This window comes from Manis javanica, chromosome X (assembly GCF_040802235.1).
Source record: "Manis javanica isolate MJ-LG chromosome X, MJ_LKY, whole genome shotgun sequence".
Lineage (NCBI taxonomy): Eukaryota > Metazoa > Chordata > Mammalia > Pholidota > Manidae > Manis > Manis javanica.
In genome coordinates, this window is record NC_133174.1 from 118,227,439 (window position 1) to 118,253,261 (window position 25,823).

Here is a 25,823-nt window from a genome sequence, read left to right on the forward strand (position 1 = left end):
ATAGTTCTCATGCTCTGACCTGGTTGGTGCGGCTCCATATGCCTTATTAGCATAACCATTTGGTGGGTCTCATTGGTCCTTATGCCAAGGCGCAATTAGCATGTAGTTTAGTGGTGTGGGATGATTTGTCATTAGGAAGTTCGGGGCCTTCCAGCTGCCCTGCATGGGGCGCTATTTTCTGAGCACGGCTGCCAACATCTCCCCCTTTTTTGTCTAACAGAAGCTCAAGGCGGAACTTGCCAGCAGAGGCGGAGACAGAGGCCTGACCTCCATCATACTTCCTGATGCCCCCTTTTTGGAGAGGGGTTCTGGGCATCTACCCCTATGCAGTCAGGCATGCCTCTCAGAGGGGTCCAAGACCTCTTGAAGTGCTTTGCCTCGCATCCTCTGGCTGGCGTTGGGACCGCTTGGTACAAAGGGTTTGGACCCTTTTTCTCAACCCTCTTGCACCATGAGCTTCTTAAAGAAAGCTGTGATTAAGCATTGAGGTACTCGGGCCTGGTGCAGTGCCACATGGGCTCAGGGTGCAAGAGCTACCTCAAGCTAAAGCCGAGCTTCCTTCTTAAGCATGTTGAGCCACACTTGGGGAGAGGCGCCAACGTCTATCGCCATTAGGGCTTGAGCAAGGATCACCTTGTCCTGCTTATGTTGGTTGCGGAGTCTGCATAACAACCAGAGTAAGAGCATGAGACCTCCAAGCAGGAACACGCCCATCCCAGCCATGCCCGCCCACTCCTTGACGTGGGAGAGAGCTCTGAGGAACCAGGAAGAGAGTCCTTCCGCTACGGAGATATCTAGACGGGTGGAGTTGATGTGGATAATTTCTCGCCGCAGCTCTTCTAGTGTCCCATCGAAGTCTTGGGACCAGTTTCCTGAAAGATACTGGGACAGGTCTCGTGACAGATTAGCTGCCCGTGTAAAATTTTTATATTGAATGCTAGTGATGCAGAGGGCACGATATTTCCGCTCACATCCCAATTGGGCCATTTGCCAGAGCACCTCCATTTGTTCCTCCACGAGATCTATGCGTTGATTGAGGATCATTATTCCTCCTTTCAGTTTGCCATCAAGTGTGGACTGTTGGTCCAGGGCAGAAGCTACTGAGGCTGCAAGGTTATTGAGCTCTGTAGCCGATTTGATGGAGGTGTCTAAAGCTATACCAGCGGCGGTGGCTGCGACCGCGGTCGCGGAGATCAGGAGCACTATGGCGGCTGTAACACCGAAATCGCGCCTTTCTCGAAACAGAGTCATGGTGTTAGGGGCGTCTACGGGAACAGGGACCCAACGGGGGATGCGGACTACCAAAGCATTGGTAAAGTTACGCGCATCCCAACACTGAGACAGAAAGCAGGTTTCATTGGAGCAGGAGTCAAAGCTACTATTGGATAAGATAAACAGAAATGGGGGGTATACGCATACTGGAGAAGGTGGAAAAAGGGAATTAGGTGACTCTGGACCTGATTTTGCTGAACACGTGTAGTTCTCGTTGTTATGGGTCATGATCATGTTCCAGTGTGCGCGCATGTGGTTATTCTCGCACCAAAAGGTGATATTTTTTACACCGATTCCCCCACCCTGGAGGGCGGAAAAGGGGGAGAGGTCGGTACACGAGCCATTGACTCCACACAGCATCCATTTATGGAAGGGGTTCATGCTCAGCTGCTGACGAAACTCGCCTTCGAGCACCTTTACTGGCCACCAAGCCTCATTGGCTGGCCGTCCCTCCATATCTGGGGAGATGGTAAACTCCTGCCTCTCAGTTGCCCACGTTACTACAGTTGACTGACAGTCAGTCCAGGGCCACAGCTCTCCCTCATAGTCGCCCACACAATGGGAGGCATATTTGGGTTGACGAGGCCTGTCGGTGGAATTGTTCCTGGGAGAGTGTACAAATGTGCCATTGATCCAGAGAACCATCTGGTGGATAGTCATGTTCTTATAGGACGGGCTCCCTTCCTTATTAGGCCCTTCAAATTTAGCTGACATAACGGGGAGGCTACTGGCCTCTAGAATTATGTCACTGAACCATCCGTATTTCCTCCGTTTCAGGGAGATACAGCCAGCTAGATTCTGAGTGGTGAAGCATAATGACCCATTAGTTACGAAGGATCGGTTTTCTCCCAGGGGAGCTACTAGGGTGTCTTTAACTAAGTAGGGCAAGTTCATACTAGTATTGGTAGTGAAAAAGCGCGGAAAAACGGCTGCATTGAAACGGACAGGCATAGGCTTAGGAAAGGCAGACAGGATTCCCCATCTCAATACTCCCTGAGTCGGGGTCTCCAGTGTCAGGAGCAGGGTCAGGAGGTACAGCGAAGTCATCTCCTTTGTTTAGGACTTTCCTCGTTAGGCGCTCCGGGATCCAGAAGGGATTTTCTTCACCCTGGGGGAAAACACACACAGCTCCCCTGGATCTGATTATGATTGGATCCGGGCCCTTCCATTGGTTAGATAACACGTCCTTCCATTTTACTAGTTCTTGTGGGTCTTTTGGCCACTGATTATGGCGATCCGCTGCTGTATGGCTTTGAGCATCCAGATTCAAAAAATTTATAGTGAAAAGTGCTAGGGCTATGGCAGTTTTTGGTGTGGGGGGTATATCTTCAATTCCCCCTTTTTGTTTAAGTAAATAGGATTTGAGCGTGCGGTTCGCGCGTTCCACAATCCCTTGACCCTGTGGGTTGTAGGGAAGGCCAGTGATATGTTTTATCCCCATGTGATGACAAAATTGAGCAAATTTTGTAGAGGTATAGGCTGGGCCATTGTCTGTTTTCAGAATCTGTGGTAACCCCCATGCGCTCCAAGCTTCAAGGCAGTGCTGGATGACATGGGAAGCTTTCTCTCCTGACAATGGGGAGGCAAAGATGACTCCTGAACAAGTATCCACGGATACATGCACATATTTCAGTTTCCCAAAAGACGAAATATGCGTCACATCCATTTGCCAAACTTGTAAAGGCCTAATACCTCTGGGGTTGATCCCAACATGAGGTGTGGGAAGGAAGCTGCAGCAATGTTGGCAGCTAAGGACAATGTTCCTAGCTTCGGCCCTGGTTATGCTAAACCGCTTGCGCAGTGTTTCGGCAGTGACATGAAATTGTGTATGGAATTTTGAAGCTGTGGTGATAGGGTCTAGCAGGGGAAAAGCTATATTTCTGGTTGCGAGGTCTGCCAGGTGGTTGCCTTGGGTCATAGGCCCGGGAAGGCCTGAATGTGCTCTGATATGAGTTATATACAAAGGAGATTGCCTATGAAGTAGTGCTGATTGTATCTGTTTGAACAAAGTGGCTACTGGGCTGGACGCTTTGATTAGCCCGGCCACTTCTAGAGATTTGACTGCATTAACTACATAACAGGAGTCAGACACAATATTTAAAGGTTCAGGAAAGATTTGTAGGACCTCTAAGACTATGCGACATTCCACTATTTGTGGAGTGTCAGGCGTGTAGCCTTTTGTCACAACTTTGCCATCATGGACATAGGCACCTGTGCCTGTCTTAGACCCGTCCGTGTAAACTGTTTTTCCATGAGGCAGCGGGGTTAGGCTAGTGACCCGAGGAAATACTAGGAGATGATTTTTGGCGAAGTTGATGAGGGGATGTTTAGGGAAATGATTATCAAAGGTTCCTGAGAAACTGTAAGCAAGTATGGCCCAATCATCGTTCATAGCACATAATACTTGTATCTGTTCTACGCTGTAAGGGGTTATAATTTTAGCTGGAGCCTCTCCGAAATGTGTCATGGAGGTTTTTACTCCTCTCAAAGCAAGTTTGGCCACGGCTGCTGGATAGTACTCTATTGTCCTAGCCTGAGAGGCTTGGGGATGAATCCAGATCAGTGGGCCATGCTGCCATAAGACTGCTGTTGGCAGCTCTGGGGTGGGAAGGACACACAACTCAAAGGGTTCATTCGATTGCACTCTATTTAATTGTGCTGTCATCAAAGCCTGTTCTACTTTGCGAATGGCTTGTAATGCCTCAGGTGTGAGGGAGCGCGGTGACGTTAGTTGTGGGTCTCCTTCTAGGGTTTTAAATAGTGGAGTCAATTCAGTGGTGGGTATCTTTAAGTATGGGCGCAACCAATTAATATCCCCTAGGAGTTTTTGGAAGTCATTCAAATTTCGCAATTGATTATGTCTTATCTCAAGCTTTTGGGGGCAAATTACATCTGTGTAAATGGTTGCTCCTAGGAATTTGCTAACACTAGATTTTTGGACCTTCTCGCTTGCTATATTCAGTCTCCAATTTTCTAGGGATCTAGTGAGATCTATATATGCTTCTTCTATTTCCGCTGGTTGTGGGGAGCAAAGAAGGATGTCATCCATGTAATGGATGATCTTTAGCGTGGGATAGGTCTTACGAATTGGGTCTAGCGCTCGCTGAACGTACAGTTGACATATGGTGGGGCTATTTGCCATTCCTTGAGGGAGGACCTTCCACTGAAATCTGGCATCGGGTTGTTCATGGTTAATAGCTGGCAAAGTAAAAGCAAATCTTTCCCTGTCCTTGGAGCTTAGAGGTATAGAAAAGAAACAATCTTTAATATCTATTATGAGCACTTTCCATTCTTTGGGTAAGGCAGAGAGGAGTGGCAGTCCCCGTTGTACGGGTCCAAGCATTCTCATTTGAGCATTTACTGCTCTCAGATCATGAAGCAACCTCCATGATCCTGACCTTTTCCTGATTACAAATATGGGTGTGTTCCATGGGGACACAGAGGGTTCTAGGTGTCCCACTTGGAGCTGCTCTTGCACTAAGCAATGAGCTGCTTCTAATTTTTCAGAGGATAGGGGCCACTGAGGAACCCATACGGCCTCCTCTGTGAGCCAAGGTATGGGCATGGCATCTTCAATGGCCCCTATGAAAAACCCAGGCCGTGACGGTCATTCTTTACTTTGGGCAGGATGGGCTCTATGTGTCCCTGTTGGTGTTTCCCCAGCCCCTTGCCAGGGATGTATCCCATGTCCATCATCATGCCTTGGGCGGGGGTGGAGTATTCATTAATGAGTTTGAGGCCTAAGTCTCTCATGACATCCCTCCCCCATAAATTGACCGGTAGAGGGAGTACATAAGGGGTGACTGTACCCTCTTGTCCTTCAGGGGCTCGCCATTTCAATGGTTTGGCACTAATTGAAGGGCTTGACTCATATCCTAAACCTTGTAATGAATGTGAGGATTGGGTCACAGGCCACTTGGAGGGCCACCAGGTTGCAGAGATAATACTTTTATCTGCTCCAGTGTCTAGGATTCCCTCAAAGCTCTTTCCCTCTATTTGAAGAGTTAATTTTGGTCTGTCTGCTAAATCTAATACTATGAAGGCTGAATCCCAGTCAGAGGAGCCGAAGCCCCTTTCTCCCCTCTCCGTGTTGGTAGCAGGATAATTGGCGTGGAGACTAGGTAAAACTAAGAGCTGGGCTATGCGGTCTCCCGGGGATATAGGATAGATTCCTCTGGGAGCCGAACACATGATTTTTACCTGTCCTTCATAATCTTGATCTATGACTCCGGGATGAACTACCAGGCCTTTCAATGCAGCAGAAGAGCGCCCTAGGAGTAACCCAATGGTATTTGGTGGTAGGGGGCCTTTAAAGTCTGAAGGGATAGGCTGAACTCCCATCTGTGGAGTCAACACTATTCTGGTGGTGGCACGGATGTCCAATCCCGCGGAACCTGAAGTGGCTCTCCTTGGGGGGCCTGGTTGTTCCCGAATGACACTTGCGTGCTGGTTGCCCCATATATTTGCGGGCCCTGGTGACGGGGGCCCCTCTGGGCGTTTTTTGGCAACTCTAAGGGTTTCCCTTCTATATCTTTAATAGACCGGCACTCATTAGCCCAATGCCTGCCTTTCTTACACTTAGGGCACAACTCAGGGGTCTTTTGGGTTGTTTGTTCTGAAGCTGGGCTCCTACACTCTCTCTTTATATGTCCTAATTTCCCGCATTGAAAGCATTTGATACTTCTGTTAGTGATCCTGGCTTGTTTGTGGCTCTGTAATATGGCCGCGGCTAGGCCCGCATTGGTGAGTGGCCCTCCTATTTCTCTACAGGCTTTCAACCAGGCATGTATCCCTTTTTGTTTCCAGGGTGTTATCGCCTGTCTGCATTCCTTGGTACATTGTTCAAACACTAATTGCTCCACTAGGGGCATTGCTTGTTCCTGATCTCCAAATATTCTGCCTGCGGCCTCTATCATACGAGCGACAAAGTCAGAAAATGGCTCGCTCAGCCCCTGAATAATTTTTGTCAAATTGCCTGATACTTCTCCTTTGTTGGTGAGGGCTTTCCATGCCTTGGCGGCGCACGTGTTTATTTGTGCATATACCTGTAAGGGGAAGGCGGTCTGGTCGGCTACCCACTGTCCTTGGCCCGTCAGCATATCATATGACCACGCAGGCTGTCCTTCGGCCGCGTTTGCGCGTGCCTGGGTCATGCTGATATCATGCCACAATGCCTTCCATTCTATGTATTGCCCCATACTAGAAAGGCATGCCTTAGTTACATATTGCCAGTCTGCGGGTGTCATGGCTGTCTCTGTTAATCTCTCAACTTGTGCTATGGTATAGTTAGCACTGACTCCATAAGCCCGAACGGATTCTGCTAACTCCTTAACTTGTTTATGGCTCAGGGGCTGGTGAGAGCGTACACCGTTATCCTCAAATACAGGAAACATTTGTCTAATTGCCTGAAGAGTATCTGGGTGGCAAAAGGAGAGTGCGCCACTCACATAAGGTGGCGGGGCAAAGGGCGTCGGGGGACACCCTGCTTTCATTTTTTCCTTGGTCCGCTTTTCAACTTTGCTGGTTCCCTTACTTCTACACTCTGCGGTTTTATTTTCTTCCCCTTCCTCTGCGGATGCTAATTCCTCCTCAGATTCCCTGTTGGAGAGTTGGAGGTCCCTCAACTCTTTCCAGGGGTATTTACTATTTTCTCCGAGGCGATCGTCACTCGCTTCTCGGGGCTCTTTCGCTTTTGCCCTAGGTGGGCTTTCTCCCTCACTCTGAGGTTTCTTTACCTTCGTTTTTGTGGCCTTTTTTCGGCCGCGCGCGCTCTCTGTTTCCCGTTCCGTTTCTGACATGCTCTCTTGGATATCTGTCAATGCTCTCTGACCTTCTTTTATTACCTTTTCACATCTCTCATCTTGCAGACAAGCTCTAATCAGTTTCCAGAGGGGCCTGGTGCCTCCCCTCAGGCTACCCTCCTCCTCCTCTCTATCAAGATCTTTCCCCAGTTTGTCCCAGCTCGGGATTGAGAGGGACCCTGAACAAATGAACCAGGGGGCCACACGGTCTATCTCCTTCACAAAAGATCCTAAGACTTTGCTGGAGACCTTCAAGTTTCGCTCTTTGAGAGCTGTCTGCAGCGCCGTGACTAATGACGGTGCATTCCCCATGGTGCCTCCTTATTTACAGAGAACCATCAACCATTATCCTAAAAAGCAGGGGCCTCTCGGAACTTACCCCTCCGGGCTTTCTTCTGACCTGCAGTTCTGAATCCTCTCCAGATGTCTGAAGGGTCCTCCCTGTGCCGGTGATGTTCTGGTTCCCGGGTTTCGGCAGCACTTGTCGCGTGCCCTGTCCTCGCCGGCAAGAACAGCATGCAACAACAGCAGGATTCTTCTGCAGAAAGCTTTATTCTTCAGCTCTTTGTGAAACAAATGAGTTGGGCAGGACCCAGAGGGGAAGGAGAGGCTTGCTTATATAGTTCTCATGCTCTGACCTGGTTGGTGCGGCTCCATATGCCTTATTAGCATAACCATTTGGTGGGTCTCATTGGTCCTTATGCCAAGGCGCAATTAGCATGTAGTTTAGTGGTGTGGGATGATTTGTCATTAGGAAGTTCGGGGCCTTCCAGCTGCCCTGCATGGGGCGCTATTTTCTGAGCACGGCTGCCAACAGGTTCCAATCTAGTATTTTTCATTTTTTTTCTGTTTTGTGATAAAGTATAATCTAAAGCAGCATTTGAAATATTTATGGGTTAGAAGTGCTAAAAAATGGATGTTAGCAGTAAAGAAGTACTTTATTTAGTAATTTATTTCTTGACGCTCCAAAAGTCGCGTCTTGATGGACATGCATTCTTTTTGAGCCCAGCTCCTAACAATTCATTGTCAGGTGTAGTTTTGACCTTCAAGAGGTCATCAAAGATAGTAGCTATTAATATCTATCCTTGTCAGTTCATCAAAATAGGATCTCTGTCCTGTTACCTTTGAATTCCTAGTGCCTGGCACATAGTAAGTGAATGAATGAGTGGTTGTCTTTTGTTCCTCTCCCTCTGTTCTTTCCATTTCCTCCTGGCCTGGCTGTTCAATACAACTTTAAGTGTTGTATTGTGGGAATGGAGAGTATTATATTTACTGTGAATTTAAAAGCAAATGAAGTTAAACTAAAAGAGAAAGGAAACATCAAGGGAGTAGAATATCTTCTTAACAAGAGAAAACTACTTTTACCTGCATATACCTCTTGATTTATTTTTTCTTCATCATTGTTATAATTAACGTTTGATAAAAATGTTTCTTAGCTGCTTTTCTAGATGGTTTTATTGTGCTTTCTGTATTTCTTTTTTTCAAATTTTCCTACATATGAAATACAGAGAATTGGCATACAGACATTAGAAACTCATATAAATATCTAGTAGGTAGTTAGGACAGCTTAGTAACTAAGAAAATGTTTTATTTCTGTGGAGAAAACTGTGTAGCTTTATTAGGTTTCTTCACATTGTCATATACCAGGAAAGGAGTAGCTTAACTGCCTTTATATCTGACATAATATACTGTAAACCTAGTTCTTCGAATTATGACCCACCCTTATTTCTGCCTCCCAACATATACTCCGTATGCCATCAGAATTATCTACCCTCCCCACCCCCAACCAAACAGAAGAAAGCAACAACCTAGTTTGTTTTCTGCCAGGTCACTCCTTCATAACCTGATGCCTTATTTGCTGAGCAGGATATATGTTGATTTAGTAATTGTTGCTGTGAAAGGGCCTATATCTTTTTAACCTGTCAGTTAAAAAAACAAAGTATGTTTTCCCATCAGGGAAATACAGCAGTCTCTAAATTAGTGTATGTGAAGATCTTGCACAGAGGTTTGACTTCCCGCTAGTAACATCTGTTAAATTATTCATGCATGAAAACATATATGCACAAAATTCCCTTATCTGCCAAGGAGATAAGCTTGTTAGCTGAACTATCAGCTTTCTCCCCTCCCTGACTTGGTATATAGCTAAATCCTTCCCTGAAATCAATTGTCCTTGAGTATCAGTGCTTCAGAAGTCTTGTTGGCCTTTGCACAATCCTCTGACCTTCCACCTGCCTATATACACAAGTGTTACTGTTTCATTCTGAATGACCAGTCAGCATTGTCAGACGAGGCGCTTCTGGCTGTCATGCAAATCACTGGTATAATAATGACCAGGTCTTTTTGGTTCAGTCTGTTCAAGTTAGGCAGTGGTTTTGTCTTTTTGTCAGCAGTGTTATTAATATTTTAGGCTTATTTCTCAGTGATGGCTAAGTATTGTTGAATTAAAACATAGTTTTAAATTTCTTTGGGTTTAATTTTTTTTAACTGTTGCCTTAGTGTTAGGTTTTATTCTGTAGAGGCAAAACTAGAATATCTAGATGGAAAAATACAGATGCATCACAACTGAATTATATTGGCTGTGGTTTTAGGATGCTTTCGTTTGTGATAATGAGGTTGAGAAAATAATTGGCTTATAAAACTGACATTTAAAATTCATGTATGTCCCAAATTATTTGGAGTTTAGAAATATAGATAGAGTCTAAAAATGTTAATTGGTAGTGCTGGCTATTTAAAATCTATATGTGTATAAAAAGTAAGATAATTCACAACTATGTGCAAATTAATTTTTTTCAAGTTAGAAACTAAATTGTGACAGCATATTCTTAACCTTTTTGCATTTTATTTATATATATTTTTTTAATTTTTAGTTTCAGTCTGATGGAGGTAAACAAGAAGATAAAGAGAAAACGGTAAGACTAGAAAAATCCAATGTGTCTGATGTTTGTCTGGGTGCAACATACTACAGATTTTCCTGTGAACCAGCTTTTGTCCCTTGTGAATGATCATTTTATACATTTCTTGCTAAGCATAGCTTTTGGCATATAATACAGTAATCTTTTAAGAGTGATAGCCTCCTGTTCTTGAGGATTACCATGTTGAGAAAGGAAGAGGGATAATAAAAATCCCTTGTTCTCTTGCTACCCCTTTCCTTCCCTCACCTCATTTGCTCTGTTAGATGGAGAGACATAACTAACCATTGTGAAAAGGACAGTGATAGTGTGGGAAAGTAGATATGGCAGTTTTTCCAAGGCTGACATAAATTTATTTGGGGAGGGGGGATTAATATGGACCTCTTACTGAAATAATTTTTCCTCCCTTCTTCTTAGGAAGTTATCCTTAGCTGTTTGCTTAGCATTACTGACCAGGTACTACTTCCATCTCTTTCTTTGATGGACTGCAATGCTTGTATGTCTGAGGAACTATGGGGAATGTTTAAAACATTTCCATATCAGCATAGGTAAATACACAATATTTTTGTATTTTTAACTACTATTCTAGTGCATTAACCTCTAAGTGTTTAACTTTTCCTAATTCTTCATCTCATCATTTTTTAAGATATCGTCTGTATGGCCAATGGAAGAATGAAACTTACAACAGTCACCCACTTTTAGTAAAAGTTAAAGCTCAAACAATAGACAGAGCCAAGTATATCATGAAGTAAGTCTTAATTTGTTTTTCTTCATATTAATCTAAAGTATATCTGGATCTATTTTACTTCCTTTCAGTTTGTGTGTGAGCCTCAATTCTGAGGGAGCCCAGGAGTATTTGCTAATCGTATAACTGATTGTATGGATACTGCAGGTAAAATGACTGTCAATTTTTGTGGTATTTTGATTACCAAGTTTTTGTAGTTGTCATCTTTGTATAGTTATAAAATCTAATAAAAATCCTCTTTAATGCATCATAGGATGAGTTTTTTTAAAGGACAGCATACTGTGGTCATTGCTCAGTTTACAAAATACATTTAGTGGTTGGTACAAGATAGTCAAGGTTCTACAAATTTCCTCTGCTAAAGTTATAGTGATCTTCTTTTTTTTTTTTTTTTTTTTGGAAGATCTAATGTAATTATGTAGAACTGTTTCCACAGGGAGTCAACTTTTGAAAGTTTTCTATTTTTTTCATTTGTGTGCTTTATTTTCATGTCATTAAAAACTTACTAGTGATTTTATTCTACTTCCTGGTAAACTGAGAAGTTTAATTGAAAAATTACATACTTCAGATTATTTTGATTTAAGATACTAAACACACTGCTGTATTCCCAGTGTTTCAGCAAGGCTGTTTATTGTCTTTTCTTTCACATTTGTGGTATGGCTATTCTCATTAAAAGTAGTGTGTGCTGTAGTTTAACTAGATTTAACAGTATGCAGTGATACTATCTTTGCCCAATTGCGTTGTCTTTGGTCACAGTCTGCGGGGGAAACATGTATGCACAGTCATAATCTGGTTTAATAGGTGCTATTGTACAGTATGTATAGACTTAGAGGAAAGAAAAGAGAGTGAATCATCTGATCCTGTGTAAATGGGGGGAGCATGAAAGGAGATGATATGTTAGAATTGATCCTTCTGAAAGAGTTCCAGTCTTAAGAATTTCTCAAATAGAGGTTCTATCTTAACAACAGCAGCTAATATTTATGGAGCCATTACTATATGTGCCAGGTATTGAATTAAGTGCTTTATATGGATTACTTAATAGTATATCTAATATTATCAAGTCTCTTAAATCTGTCTTTTCCATTCCTTGCCATTAACTTAGTTATTTTTTTCGGAGTATTGCAGCACCTTGTATTACTCTCTTTGTTCAAACCCTGCAGGTTATATGTCAGACTTTATGGCATGGTGTTGTAAAGGAACCTCCATGACCTGTCCCTTCCTATTTCCAACCTCATTTCCCACCCGAGGCCACTTATGTTTCCCTGAAATGTGCTATGATCTCCTTTTCATTTGCATATATTTCTTGTTTCTTGTGTACAAATTTTCCCTTACCTCTGTTTCCTTTCTCCATTTGGTGACCTCATCCTCAGAGGGTGGGCCTCCGGTGGCACCTCCTCTGTGAAGCCCTCTGTTAGCACAAACCACCAAGCACAATTGATTCTTTATTTGTGCCACCACTGTCCCAAATGCATATAGTGGTATCATACCCCTTGATATATTATGATTACTTTTCTTTTTGAAATCTTCTAATTGTTTGAATAGTTTATCCATTCACATGGTTTGATTTTCAGTAAGTATAAGCAGGTAGACAGTAAAATGTCTCTCAGCCTATTGCCTGTCTATTTAGTTCTCTCAAGGAAAAAAAAAGTAGTCCCTGTTTATTTTCTTACTGATCCTTCCAGAAATTTTTATTTATGTGCAAGTGAATACAAATATATTATTCCCCCCTTTTATAGTATTGACAGCACACAGTAAGTTCTGTTTTATAATTTGCTATATTTAAGAATATAAAAATTTTTAAATGGTTTTAAATCTGTCTCCCAAGCTGGACTGAAGTTAAGAGAGGATCTGTTATTCCTCCTTGTATCCCTAATGCTTAGCACTTTGCCTGTCATAGAAGTCATTAATATGAATGAACGGAAGGACTAACTAATTAATTAACTAAAATATTTATCACAGAAGAATATGTGCAGAATTCTTAATATACTTGAATTTTTGTTGCATTTTTAAGCTGTAACTATTTCACCAGGCTTGAACAATGTGATTTTGGTATTGATTGAACCTTATGTTGAGAATAGAATGTATTAATTTATTACTTCCAGAATTTTATAAGTTTTTGATTACTCTTTAAGACATGAATTTGCTATTGGGAATCCAGTAATTCATTCCATAAATGCTTATTGATTGTGTTCCATATACGAGACACCATCATAGATTGAGGAGAAGACATAATCAAGAAAGTATTCCTTTTATTTTTGTTTTTTTCCCCCCACGGTGGTGGAGGCAGAAAGGAATGGGATAAAAAAAGTATGGAGAGCAAAGGTTAGCTTTGGCAGGTAGTAAGGCCACCTGAAATAGTAGGGTTAAAAGTAAGGACAGGTGGTATTAAGTTTGGAGGTAGAACAGAGAGTATCGCCAAAGTTTAAAACTTGATGGGTCTCTCTTTACCATGGCAAAAAAGAAACTGGGCCATGGAGAATGGGAAAGAGGATCACTTGATGAAATAATTTTGATTGATGGGTCAGTATTGTCATAAGAAACTTCTTAAGGTATGTCAAGTTTGCCACTTCCAGACTGGTCACATTCCTTGAACTATCAACTGAATTGATTATTTGCTTCATTATATTTTCAGTCTAGAAAGCTTCTTGTCATGTGTATGCTTTTTAAGTTTCTAGATTTATTATGTAATAATCTCACCAGAAGAGTTGAAGGTGCTGTTTAATAATTGTTTTGAATTCTAAGTACTTCACAGATATGAATTTCTAGAATGTTAGTAAAAGAATACTGAACAGAGGAAAAATTAAACAGGAAGAAAAGGAGTAGAATTTAGTTTTCAAAAGTTGTTTTCTTTGAATATAAAAACCAGAGAATTTCCTGTATCAAGGAGTACAGCATTAGCTATTACTCTTTTGGGGTCACTGAGACAGATGGCACAAGGTAGGTCATTGCATTATAACAAATTTGATATCTTAATCCCTAAGGTGATAAATGAGCCTTTCTAAATCTAAAATAATGATTCTCTGTAAGAAGAGTTGTATGTACTTGTAGGGTACATTAAGAGTTTTAATGCTTATTACTATTACTATATAAGGAAATGTATATATTATAAATATTAAGCATTAGTACAAAATCTTGATATCCCCTGGGAGAATGCCTAATTAAAATAGCCCAAGTCCTGCAGTAAAGTATATGATGAAAGTGGTTGTTTACATGGGTTCATTTTGGATACTTGGGAAAGAATTATTTTTTTCATAATGTAACAAAGTTATCAACAGTATAAGGAAAATTATGTAAGATGAACCCTGCCACCTTTTTCTCCCCTTGTAGGCGTCTAACCAAGGAAAATGTGAAGCCTTCTGGAAGACAAATTGGAAAGTTGAGCCACAGCAATCCAACCATTTTGTTTGATTATGTATGTTTTGGGGTTAATATTATTTTAAGGGACTTTTCTGTTTGTTATCTTTAAATCAGCACAGGTGGAAATGAAGTAATGTAGTTTTTAAGATGTGTGGTAGTCTTGGGGTGGAACTTTTAGCAAATGATTATTTCAGAAATGAAACTTAATATACAATATATTTAATACATTGATATATTTTTCTAGTAATATGTAACAATGCTACTGTTTTAAACAGTCTATCAGTCATTTTGATTTATTGAAACATAGTAAAGAGATGGATTAGTTGTTGATATAGTTATTAGAAACATCTGAATAACATTTCATTGTGATTTAGATATAACACTTTCATATTTAAGAGATCTCTAAAACATTTAGCATGAAAGTAGCCTCTGTAATTCCAAAATTCAAGTTTAGATGCCCTGGAATTATTTCCTAATTGGAAAATACAGCCTAACAAAGTATTTTCTAAGAAAATGGTAGAATAGTAGGTTGTATATAAATACAAAATGGAAGGAAACAAATTTTAAGCATTATTTCTTTTGAAAAATAAAAAGTGTAGCCATTATTTAAATAGCACCGTTATTTTTTAATTAGTTAATGCCATCTATTCTTTGTTGCTGTCTTCCAGATCTTGTCACAAATACAAAAGTATGATAACTTAATAACACCTGTAGTAGATTCGTTGAAATATCTCACTTCTTTGAATTATGATGTCTTGGCCTGTATCCTTTTGAGTGAAGTAATGCATAGATTTCATGTTTCATAGGTGTTAATGGTGAACATTTTAATTTCATTCTGAGTTCCTTTAGAAACCATTTGCGTATGATTCTGTTGGGTTATCTGAAGGTTGGCCAGTCAGGAGTGAGTGAGTGAGTGAGTGAGTGAGTGAGTATGTGTGTTATATAGAGAGACACAATGTTAAGTTTACTGAACATCTTGAAATTGGTGGTATCTGTCTTGCTGAGAGATGGAAAAGAGGCTAAAGAAGAAAAGTTGGTAGTACAGTGTGTGTATTTTTAAATAATTTGTGATAACTTGAAGCTTAATTTTTCCCAAGATGCAGCATTTGTTGTTTTAAGGGTCTTTATTAGAGATATAATGACTTAAAATTTTTTCTTAATGTATAAAAGATTGTATCATTGAAGCTTTAGCTAATCCAGAAAAGGAGAAAATGAAACACGATGATACAACCATCTCAAGCTGGCTTCAGAGTAAGTATTTTTATTTTTCCGAGGATGAAATTTTCATCTGTTGTGACTACCATTCAATGTATTCTATTACCTGTACTAAGAGCCTACTTGTCAAGAGCTCTTTAGAACATCTAGCCACTTGATTTCTACTGAGTGTCCAAGTCCTTGGCTGCGTAAGGAGGTTTATATGGTATGTACTTCTCAACTCAAGAGGCCGGTATTGGCTGTGGTAGTATTTGGGTAAGCATTGGTAGGGAGATGAAAATTCCCTTCTGGTCTATTATTTTAGAGGAATTAATCTTAAGGGAATGATTATCCTTACCATCCTGAGGTTCCAGTCACCTTTAAAGAAATAAAAATTTTCTCTTGTTTAACAAAAAACCTAGTCTTGTTTTATATATTTTTTATTTCTTGTACCTTAGCAGCTAGTTCACTTTTCTTTCAACCTATTGTGTCTGATAGCTGAATCTTGCAATAGCTCCTCATTGCCCTTTAGAATCTGAAATCTGTAGAAGTCATACAAGTAAGTTCTTTCAGAGTTGGGCCCTTACTCACTGTACTAGCCTCGTCTTTTGCCCCTTCCCTAATATTCTAGGTTCCATTAATACTGAACTACTTGTGCTTTGCATGGCCCTTTTGCATGTGTTATACCCTCTACTTGGGATACTCTTCTGTGTCCACTCATCTCCTCCACCACATCTCTACTTGTTCATTAGATTTCAGTTTAGAGGTCAGTTTCCTTGGAACTCTTTCCCTGTTAATGCTCCCACCAGAAGTCAGTATTAGGTGTCCCTCTTCTGTACTCCCATGGAATCTTTTATTCATAGTGATTTCAGTTTACGTTTCTGTGTCCCTCACTAGACTGTAGGCTCCTTGAGGGTAGGACCTAGGTTTGTTCATTATTTAGGTGCTCAGCAAATAATTGTTGAAAAGGCTGTGGATTACTTGACTTGACTCAGATCTCCTCCTCTTGTCTTGACTGGGGTTTTCTCACTGTTCAGTGATAATGGACTGTTGGCTAAAATTGGTCTTTGTCTGCTTCTTGCTCTGGCAATGCTTTACCTGTTTCCTTGCCTCTCCACAACTAGTAGCATGTTCCCAGATAAAAAGATTTTTGTGTGTGTATGACTCAAACGTTTGAGAGGTGGGTGTTTTGTTGATCATTCAACTCTATGGAGCGATCTGCAAGATTTTGTTGTAGCCTATCATAAGCCTATCACAATAGGTTTGAATCACTTTTCCATCTCATACCAACTGTGCAACCATGAACAAGTTACCCAAATTTTCCTCACTGATAAGTTTGTACCAACCTGAGATGATTATTGCAAAGATTAAATGAGATAATTAACAAAGGGCTTAATACAGTGCTTGGCATATGTATGTATGTTCAATAAATATTAGCTATTATTATAAAATTCCATTCAATGGCATTAGCAGTACAATTACTCCAGCCTCATTTTGTTTTAGAAATTGAGTTAGTTGAAGAAATCACACACTTAGTATTGTATTTTTTTGTTTTATGAACTGTTTTTAAAAAGCCCTATTTTTTAATTTCATACAGGTCTGGCTAGTTTCTGTGGTGCGGTTTTTCGTAAATACCCGATTGATCTTGCTGGTCTTCTTCAATATGTGGCTAATCAGCTAAAGGCGGGCAAAAGGTATTCTTAGCAAATTATATGTAAATGAAATTAAGTAATTTGAGTTCTTCTGGTGATATTATTGGGATATTAAGATTGCTATTATCCTGAAAAGGTATTTGTTACAGGCTTATTAGAATAGTTGCTCACTTATTTATATTGAATTCTGTAACTAAAACTTGTAATTTAATACATAAACTTTTTTTTTTACAGAAAGAAATGTAATATTTGGCTACATATGTGATTAAAAAGACTAACTTATTCTGACTACCTGTTAGGCTTTTGAATAAATAGTATAGTATATTGTAAATCCTCTTAGGACAAAACATATTGTACTATTGATTATTGCTACTGGACAGTAATTGACCTTTACATTGAGCATTTGGTTAAGGACATGTTTATTTTGAGGGTGTGCTATCTTCAAGACACTATTAGTTATTGAACTTGAACTTTAGAGATATGTAAAGCTTACATACCTTCTGGACAGTGTCCTATTTTCTTTGTAAATACTTAGGTATAATATTTTATTCTGGACCAGTACCAGTGCTTAAAGTTTGAATTAGTATGTAAGGGAATTAAACCTCATCAGCAGTAGACTGACTAGAATCAAGGAACTGAAAATTGTTTCCAAAAGCTTTCTGGTAGAAAATAAACAGAAATTTATAAAGCTATCTGGTATTCCAAAGAAGTATTACCTAAGTAATTCTTGACAGATTATTATTTTGGTTTAGGGAAAACCTTTAAAAAAAAGTACTTTTTAGATTCAGGATTTTATCAGCATGTCATTCATACTGTGCTCATCTAGTGATCATTCCTATATACTCTGTTTACTCTTTGTAGGCCAGGAGAACGTAATGTTATTTGTAAGTCTGTAACTCGGTTCTCTGTACTGTGAGTATAGTTTTTATGACCATCTAATTAAAAGATAGTTTAAAGAAGAATTAAAATATTTCATTGGTACTTGTGCATTCTAATTTGCATGAGGGCCCTCTTGTTTTCAAAAATCCTGTTAAGGGGAGTCAAGTCAAGTTGCAAGAGAAAACAATAAGAATCTTAGAAAATTCTTCCTTTGTCTATTTAAACTTGCATCTTGGGTATGTGTAGCTTTCCCTTTGGAAAGACATCTATATTGGTTTTGTAGGAAAGAATGTTTTCATTTTATCTTCATTACTTAACTAATTAAAGATCTTGGAAGTTATAAAGTGTTATTTCTGTTGAAAGTCCTAAGCTTTGAGAATTAAAATGCATAATTGTCAATACAGTAATGAATGTGGTTAAGGCTGACCACTAAACTTCCATCTTAGGCTCAAATACCACAACTTGATACTTTTGTTTCCTTCCTTTTTTCCTTTCTCTCCTTACCCCCCTCCATTTTTTCCAAGTGTGTGATTTTTTAGAGATGACTGTAACCAACAAGAATACATATTGGTCATCCTGTACTGGAGGATTAAAAAATGCTGAGACATTACTGGGTCAACTGATAAAAATGAAATAGGAACTTAGGTTAGATAAAAGTATTGTATCAGTGTTAGATTTACTAAGTTGGTAAACTATGTTGTGGTTATATAAGAGAATAGCTGTGTTCTTAGGAAATACATTTAGGGGTAGAATGTACCCCTAAGTGATGTTGCTAAATAAGTAAGTTATTCTCAGGTGGTTCAAAAAATTGTGTGTGTGTGTGTGTGTCTATAGAGAGAGGAAGGAAGAGAGAACAAAAAATGATAAAGTAAACAGGAGTAAAAGTGTTAATAGGTGAAATCGGGGTAAAGGGTGTATCAGTGTGCTTTGTACTATTATTATCTTTGCATCCTATCTGTAAGTTTGAAATTATTTCCAAGTAAAAAGTTGAGCATAAACACATTACATGCCCAAGTATTTTTCAGTATAGTTCTAGGAGTACAGTTTTTCCTTAAAAACTGCTTCATCCCCTCACCCCTGTATTTATATGCAAATAATTTAGGGCTTCTCAGTATGTTAATTATAATATATTCTTACTTTTATGTTTGAAGTTTCAACTATAAGCTGTTTCTTATTTTTCTAAATAGTTTTGACCTGCTTATATTGAAAGAAGTAGTCCAGAAAATGGCAGGAATAGAAATTACAGAGGAAATGACAATGGAGCAACTAGAGGCCATGACTGGTGGAGAGCAGCTAAAAGCTGAGGTGAGAGTTGCTATTTTTGTTTATTGACTTTTTAAATTCAAAATGTGTGCATACTCTCACCATGAAGAATCCAAACAATACATAAGTATAGAAAACCAAACAAAACCATAGTACCCTTCCCTCATAACCGCCCCCACCTCCCCTTAAAAATTGAGGTAAACCAGTTCTAATTTTTTTAAAAAGCTGAAGCAAAGTATAAAAGACAGTAATAGATATGTAAGAGAAATAAATACCACCTTCTGTGGTCCTTGATATCTTAACTGGCATAAATCTGAACATAGTTATTCTGTTGTTGAATCTGCTCCACTTGGAACAAAGAATACTCCTTTTCCTTTGTATGGGACTGCAAGGTATAAAATGGGGAATATGCAGAAGTTTTAATTCAGTTATCAGTTATCTTTCAGCCAGTGAATATAATCAGTAACACTGCCACTGAAATAAATTTGTGAAGAAAGGGAAGGAATGTTGCAAGTATATGAGTTCTTAATCTTCCTGAACTGAATTGTAACTGAACTTTTTCTGTCTTGAAATCAAATGGCCTGTGTTATGTACTGTATGCTGGTAAATTTTGTCTTCTTTTGTTGCAGGGTGGCTATTTTGGCCAGATCAGAAACACTAAAAAATCTTCCCAAAGATTAAAGGATGCACTATTGGACCATGACCTTGCTCTTCCTCTGTGTTTGCTTATGGCTCAGCAGAGAAATGGGGTCATCTTTCAGGAAGGTGGAGAGAAACATTTGAAACTTGTGGGAAAGCTCTATGATCAGGCAAGTTAAAGTGGCTTTTGTATTTATGTGGATTTTTAAAAATCCTAGTACTGGAAAATATGGAATGTTATATAATTTGAAAAATGCCATTTTGCACATCATGTAAGTGTGAAGCAGATCTAATGTAAAATAGATACTTTGGAAATATAGGGGCTATTTCTGTGCAAATTATGTTTAAGAGATGGCTCTTGGATAAGGTTTATATATATATATATATGTATAAGGTTTTCAGTTAAGCAGATAACTTCAAGTTGTTTGCTTTCATATCTTACCTGATTTCTGGAAATCTGAAATTTCAATCACAACAAAGTAGATGTGATCTTAATAAAATATGTTTCTAAATACTAATCATCAAAACCTATGATTAGCCTACAAGGTGTTTTTTTTTTTTTTATCACCGACTATATTCCAAGAGAAAAAAAGATCCACATGTATTTTATAAAGTTTTCATCTTTCAAGGACAGTAGAATTGACTTCTATATATATAAAAGTGTTGTGTGTGATTGAGGTGAATATATTCTGCTACTAAAAGTGATTAAGAATAGTTTGGAACTTGAGATCTTGTTGACTGTTAAAGCCTTAGATTAGTCAACTTTTCAGGGCCTTGGCATTTATTTTTTTTGTAATGTGATTATGTTTGTAGATTGTCTCTAAAGTTCTTTCAAGTTGGAAACTTCGAATTTGTGATTGTTAACCAAAATATTGTTAAAATGACATATCTTAACGTTTTGGAAAATGTTTATATTGGTTTTATAAAAACCAGTAGCATTTATCTTTTGTCTTTTTTTAAATTTAGTGTCATGATACCCTGGTGCAATTTGGTGGGTTTTTAGCATCTAATCTAAGCACAGAAGATTACATAAAGCGAGTGCCTTCAATTGATGTGCTCTGTAATGAATTTCATACACCCTACGATGCAGCATTTTTCCTGTCTAGGCCAATGTATGCACACCACATTTCGGTAAGATAAATACTCTCTGCTGCCATTCAGGAATGACTCCAAATTATTTCTTACCTATTTTATTTGTAAATGCATTTTAGCCTGACATAGATGTAGATCATGTCTCTTAGAGTTACTCTTTGTTAATGCTCAGCTCTGAGCAGTATACAATGAGAATGCCCCTTTAAGAAAATAAGCCTTACTTTTTGTGTGATTTTTACTGTTACTGCATCACCAGTTGATCAGGTTGATGTCTTATGGACCCTCTAGAACTATAGCTCTCAAACATTAGTGTAGATGAAAATTACCAGGGAAGCATCTTAAAAACTCAATCCCATATTCCCAAATTGTAATTTAGTAACTTGAATAGTACCCGGAGGAATTTGTTTGTTTGGTGTTTGTTTTTTTAACGAGCACTAGATCATTCTAACTCAGGCAAATGTGGTACATTATTAAGAAACACTCCTGTTGAATACAGAGCCCTGTTCCTTCACTGATAATATCCTGTCAGATAACTGACTTGTTGATGTGCAGAGTGCTTTGAAAGTAGTAGAGACAGATGGACAGAAAGACTTAACCACCCGCAAGGGCTCTAAAAACTCTTGCAACCTCAGTGGTGTAACTCCTGGGAAGTGTGTATTCCTGGGAAAGGTGTATTCCTGATTCTTGTTTTATTTATCTCCATCTAAATGAAATAACAACAGAAGTAAACTAGAGCCTTCCTAGCAGGATAGTCCAGTAATGACTGCATTGAAATTCAAGTAAGGATATGGGCGAAAGGAGACAGCCTGCCCTCTCCTCTACTCCTCTATGCCGCCTGCATGCTTTCCTACAAAGCAGTGACCACTAATGGTGATTCACTCTTCCTTTTGCCTTGGGCCATGGTCAGTGCTCATGTGGAAACTGTGATACTTCCCCACTCTGACTGGAGCCCCAGCAGACTCTTCATTTTTGTATAGGCTTGGATTCTTCACCTTCTGTTTTATTTGTTGTTTTAAAGTCTGTAACTGTATGGTTTGGGATCTCAGTCTTTCCTCTTACACTAGGATTCCGTGTTTGTTCCCAGTAAGGATATAGGGCTGTGTGGTAGAAGTGTGGGAAAAAAAGGCACTGAGAAATTCTGGGTTCTCATTGATAAGGCAATCACCTGTCAGCTATTAATATTTACATATCAACTGCTGCAGTTTCACACCTCCCCTTTAAGAATTAACTAAATGCTAATTGATTTAATTATCACTTTAGCATTGTGCAGCAATTCTGTGTTATACTCTTCAGGGGAAGGGGATAAGGCCTCTTCTTCCTCTTAGAATTTCTCAGTCCAAAAAATGCTATGCTCACTTTGCATAGTTATACTCTGTGTTCTTGCTCCCCTTTTTCCCCCAAGTAGATCAGTTTCAGCTATACAACAAGGGACCTGATTTCTTGAAGGATTGAGGTTGGAGGATTGCTTCATCTCAGGGATTCTGCCCTGCCTTGTGCTATACTGAGAAGTGAACACACTAATCTGTGATATTGAACACTTTGGCTGCCTGAGGTTGACTGAACTTTTCCAGGTCAAAAAATGGAGCCAGTCATTCATACCAATAGCTACCTTTTCTGTAGCCTGTGTAAAATACTGTGTCTGTCATTTAAGAATTACAAAAATCTAAACAATAAATGTCATTTGCCTGTCAGGGTTGAGGAGGAAAACAACTATACAGAGGTGGTTATGTAGCTAAGTCAGAGATAAGTCTGTTCCCCATTGTCTACATTCTGTCTTCTCGAAAGTGAGTTCTTGGCAACCTTAGCTGCACTTTGGATGAGTATTCAACTTCCTGGGGATCCTTGCTTTTGCTTCTTGAATGAAAGCCTGTCTTGTAAAGCCTTTGATGAGAGAATGAGTATTGGAGGACTGCAAAGTCCCTTCCATAAATTGACTACCGATTTCTCTCCTGGAAATAATTCAGCTGACCAAACACTGCTCAGAATATTGGGCCAGGAAGAGCTTTCTGAATAGTAATTAGAAGTACAGCAATAATTGTGGGTATCAGTTCTATTCCATACATCTAGTGCCCCAGTGACGAGCTGTAGAGCTGTTAAGCTTCTCCACTTGACTGGAGATGTGAGCTTGAAGAGGGAGTTAAACTGACTTTAGACAAATACTCATCATAGGTAAATATGAAGCATAGCTACCTTTTCTGATCAAAACTATTGCTTTTTTTTTTTAACAAGATAGGGACTAGGGGAGTACCTAGTAACAAGTCACAGACTTAGAAGAGGATTGGGGAGATGGGCTATCCTATAACCCTCTCATTCCTATAACCTAATTTTCATTTATAATTATTGAGACTCACCTTGCAATGTGGGTCTGAAAAAAAGGCTCTCCCCCAGTTCATATTCTAGATCTTGTCTAAGTCAGGTAGCTAAGTTATCTTATGCAGGTTGTTTCAACCCTATGCTATGTTTTATTAGAACCTTAGATGATATCATTCTGCTCACATAGCTTCGTTATTATTTACTCTTGATAGTACCCACCCTCAAATTTTTAAACACTTTCTTATCCCAGCTGCTCTGCTCTTAGGTCTCTGTTGTAATTGGGACCTCTCTCTTGTAAGTAATGTTCTTCATAGTTTTGTTACCTGTGTAGTCTCAGTAGTTATCATCAGTGTGCTTTCTAAAATGGGGTAGGAGGAGATAAATCTTCTCACTTCCAGAATAATTTTAAGATTCTCAGAGCCTGCTTGAGATACCGTGTGGAACCAAAAGCACTTGGTATTTCTTCAGTCTAGTGACTGACATACTTAGGAGGGAAGGCAGCTGGACTGTGGAGAGTCAAGACTGTTTTGCCATGATGGAGAACTGGAAGTGGAACCTTTGACCTCTGACCTTCTAGTTCTGGGTTCCATGTTTAGTCCAAACAATGAATGATTTAAGTGTTTTTCTAACATAAAGAAGAAACTCTTTTTAGGTCTTCTCCTAGGTTCATCTTCAGGATTATGCCTAACCCAAACAAAATTTTTTGGGTGAGAGCTCTTGTATCCTCAAGAGACTGAGGGACATGAGATAATTCTTTGTATTATTTTATATATATATATATCTTTTATATATATATATAAAAAGCATGGGTGTGGTGAGTACTTGGTGAGTACTTTGTATTATATATATATAATAATACAACTCTACTTTGTATTATTTTCTTTTTTGCATTTGGCATACACTCTGTAGTGTCCCATCCTTTACCTCTTCCACCCCCCCTCTGGTACTAACAGGTTCTTTCCTTGTACAATTAAGAGCATGGCCTTCCTCTGGCATGCCCCCTCCCCATCACACACACCCTTAAATTAGGGTAAACCAGTCAGGCCACAAAATAAAACCCCACCATAGTGTCAGTTCCCACATCTTTAAACTCTAATACACCACAGCCATTCACAGGAAATCATATTTAGCTTAGCAGTCTAGTGACCAGTTGGTTCCAGTGTGCCAGGGACTTCCTAGTACTAACACTAAAGTCTTGCATCCCTGGAAACCTCTTAGTCACTGGCAAAACTGGGCCTTTGGTCACCCTACTTATCAGTCTTATGGTAACTTTTTCATAATCTTTCTTAGTACTGATCCAGCTTCATTAAGAAATTGTAACAGCCAATATGGGTATGTGTAGTGATAACACATTCTGTCCAGATTGACTGTTATTAGTTCAATTCTGCCTCTTCATTAGTGTTAAGACTCGTTACTTGGTTCCCTTGACTATCTCAGAAGCAGGAGTGGAAACCCTGTATGTTTAATCTTTGTGCAGCAGTAAGAGAGAGTATGGTTGGGGGAAACAGCAAGGGGCACACATACCTCTCCCCTTACTGAACAGGTTAGATTCAATAAGAATTTTCTGAAAAGCTCCTAATGAGCACCCAGGACCAAAGATTAGAGCAGTTTCCAGGGATGATTTATTTTAAAATGAATGTTGGTAAGGAAGTAGAATTGCTACAGCTGTTTAGATTGGTCATCTTTTGACTCTTGAAAAGGGAACATAGGTTTTTATACTATGGAAGTCACTGCTATAAAAATATGTGTGTGTGTGTTTTTATCTTTAGTCAAAGTATGATGAACTTAAAAAATCAGAAAAGGGAAGTAAACAGCAGCATAAAGTTCATAAGTACATTACATCATGTGAAATGGTGATGGCTCCTGTCCATGAAGCAGTGGTCTCCTTACATGTTTCCAAGGTCTGGGATGACATCAGCCCTCAATTTTATGCCACATTCTGGTCATTGACGATGTACGACCTTGCAGTTCCACATACCAGCTATGAACGAGAAGTCAATAAACTTAAAGTCCAGATGAAAGCCATTGATGACAATCAGGAAATGGTAGGTTTTTGTTCTAGTAGCTCAAGTGTAATAACTTCATGGTATTAGTTCAGCATTGCCCATAGTTTAAACTTGTACTAAAAAGCTATGATCTTGTTGCTATATATGTTCCTAAGTGGGTTTAATGGTGACCTCTCACTGGGTAGGAGCATGGGTATGGGTGAGTACTTGGAAGTTAACATCAATCAAAAGTTTTTGAGTTTACTTTTCTACTGAGGGCTGGGTTAGCAACTTTACATGATCTGTGTGATCATTTTACAATTGCAATTGCAAGAGCAATAGGAATTCCTAAAAGAGAACTCTTTCGGAGAAGGCTTTACTAAAGAGGTAAGTCTTGAGCTGCATGGGCCTTGAAGGTAAATTAGGTTTGGAAATTTGGAGGCAAAGTGGCCACTCTAGAGCTCCAGCAAAGGTGTAAAGTAGTCTGAGGTTTAAGGAGACCACTTCTACTGTAGTGAATTGGCTTAGGGATAATTTGAATAGAGTCAGATTATGTAGAGCAATGAAAGTTAGAAAAGAAGGCTTGATAAAATCGAGAGCTATTTTAACTATTTACAATAGCCAAGAAATGGAAGCAACCTAAGTGTCCATCAGTAGATGAATGGATAAAGAAGATGTGGTACATATACACAATGGAATATTATTCAGCCCTAAGAAGAAAACAA

General features: G+C 39.4%; 1 protein-coding gene across 15 annotated transcripts in view; it reads left to right on the forward strand.

Moving 5' to 3' along the window:
* THOC2 (THO complex subunit 2) overlaps positions 1-25,823 on the forward strand; it is a 134,452-nt gene that overhangs the window by 83,949 nt on the left and 24,680 nt on the right. For 14 of the 15 annotated variants that reach the window (XR_012127448.1, XM_073227801.1, XM_073227798.1 and 11 more), the window contains 11 exons: positions 9,941-9,982; positions 10,400-10,530; positions 10,629-10,730; positions 14,052-14,136; positions 14,750-14,843; positions 15,252-15,332; positions 16,873-16,969; positions 18,994-19,111; positions 19,699-19,878; positions 20,675-20,839; positions 24,883-25,158. Coding sequence is in view for 14 of the 15 variants with exons in the window: in XM_073227801.1 (XP_073083902.1) it covers positions 9,941-9,982; positions 10,400-10,530; positions 10,629-10,730; positions 14,052-14,136; positions 14,750-14,843; positions 15,252-15,332; positions 16,873-16,969; positions 18,994-19,111; positions 19,699-19,878; positions 20,675-20,839; positions 24,883-25,158 (1,371 nt within the window). In the remaining variant the exon portion in view is untranslated. The remainder of the gene's footprint in view (positions 1-9,940; positions 9,983-10,399; positions 10,531-10,628; positions 10,731-14,051; positions 14,137-14,749; positions 14,844-15,251; positions 15,333-16,872; positions 16,970-18,993; positions 19,112-19,698; positions 19,879-20,674; positions 20,840-24,882; positions 25,159-25,823) is intronic. The other variant, XM_073227805.1, reaches the window with a different exon arrangement.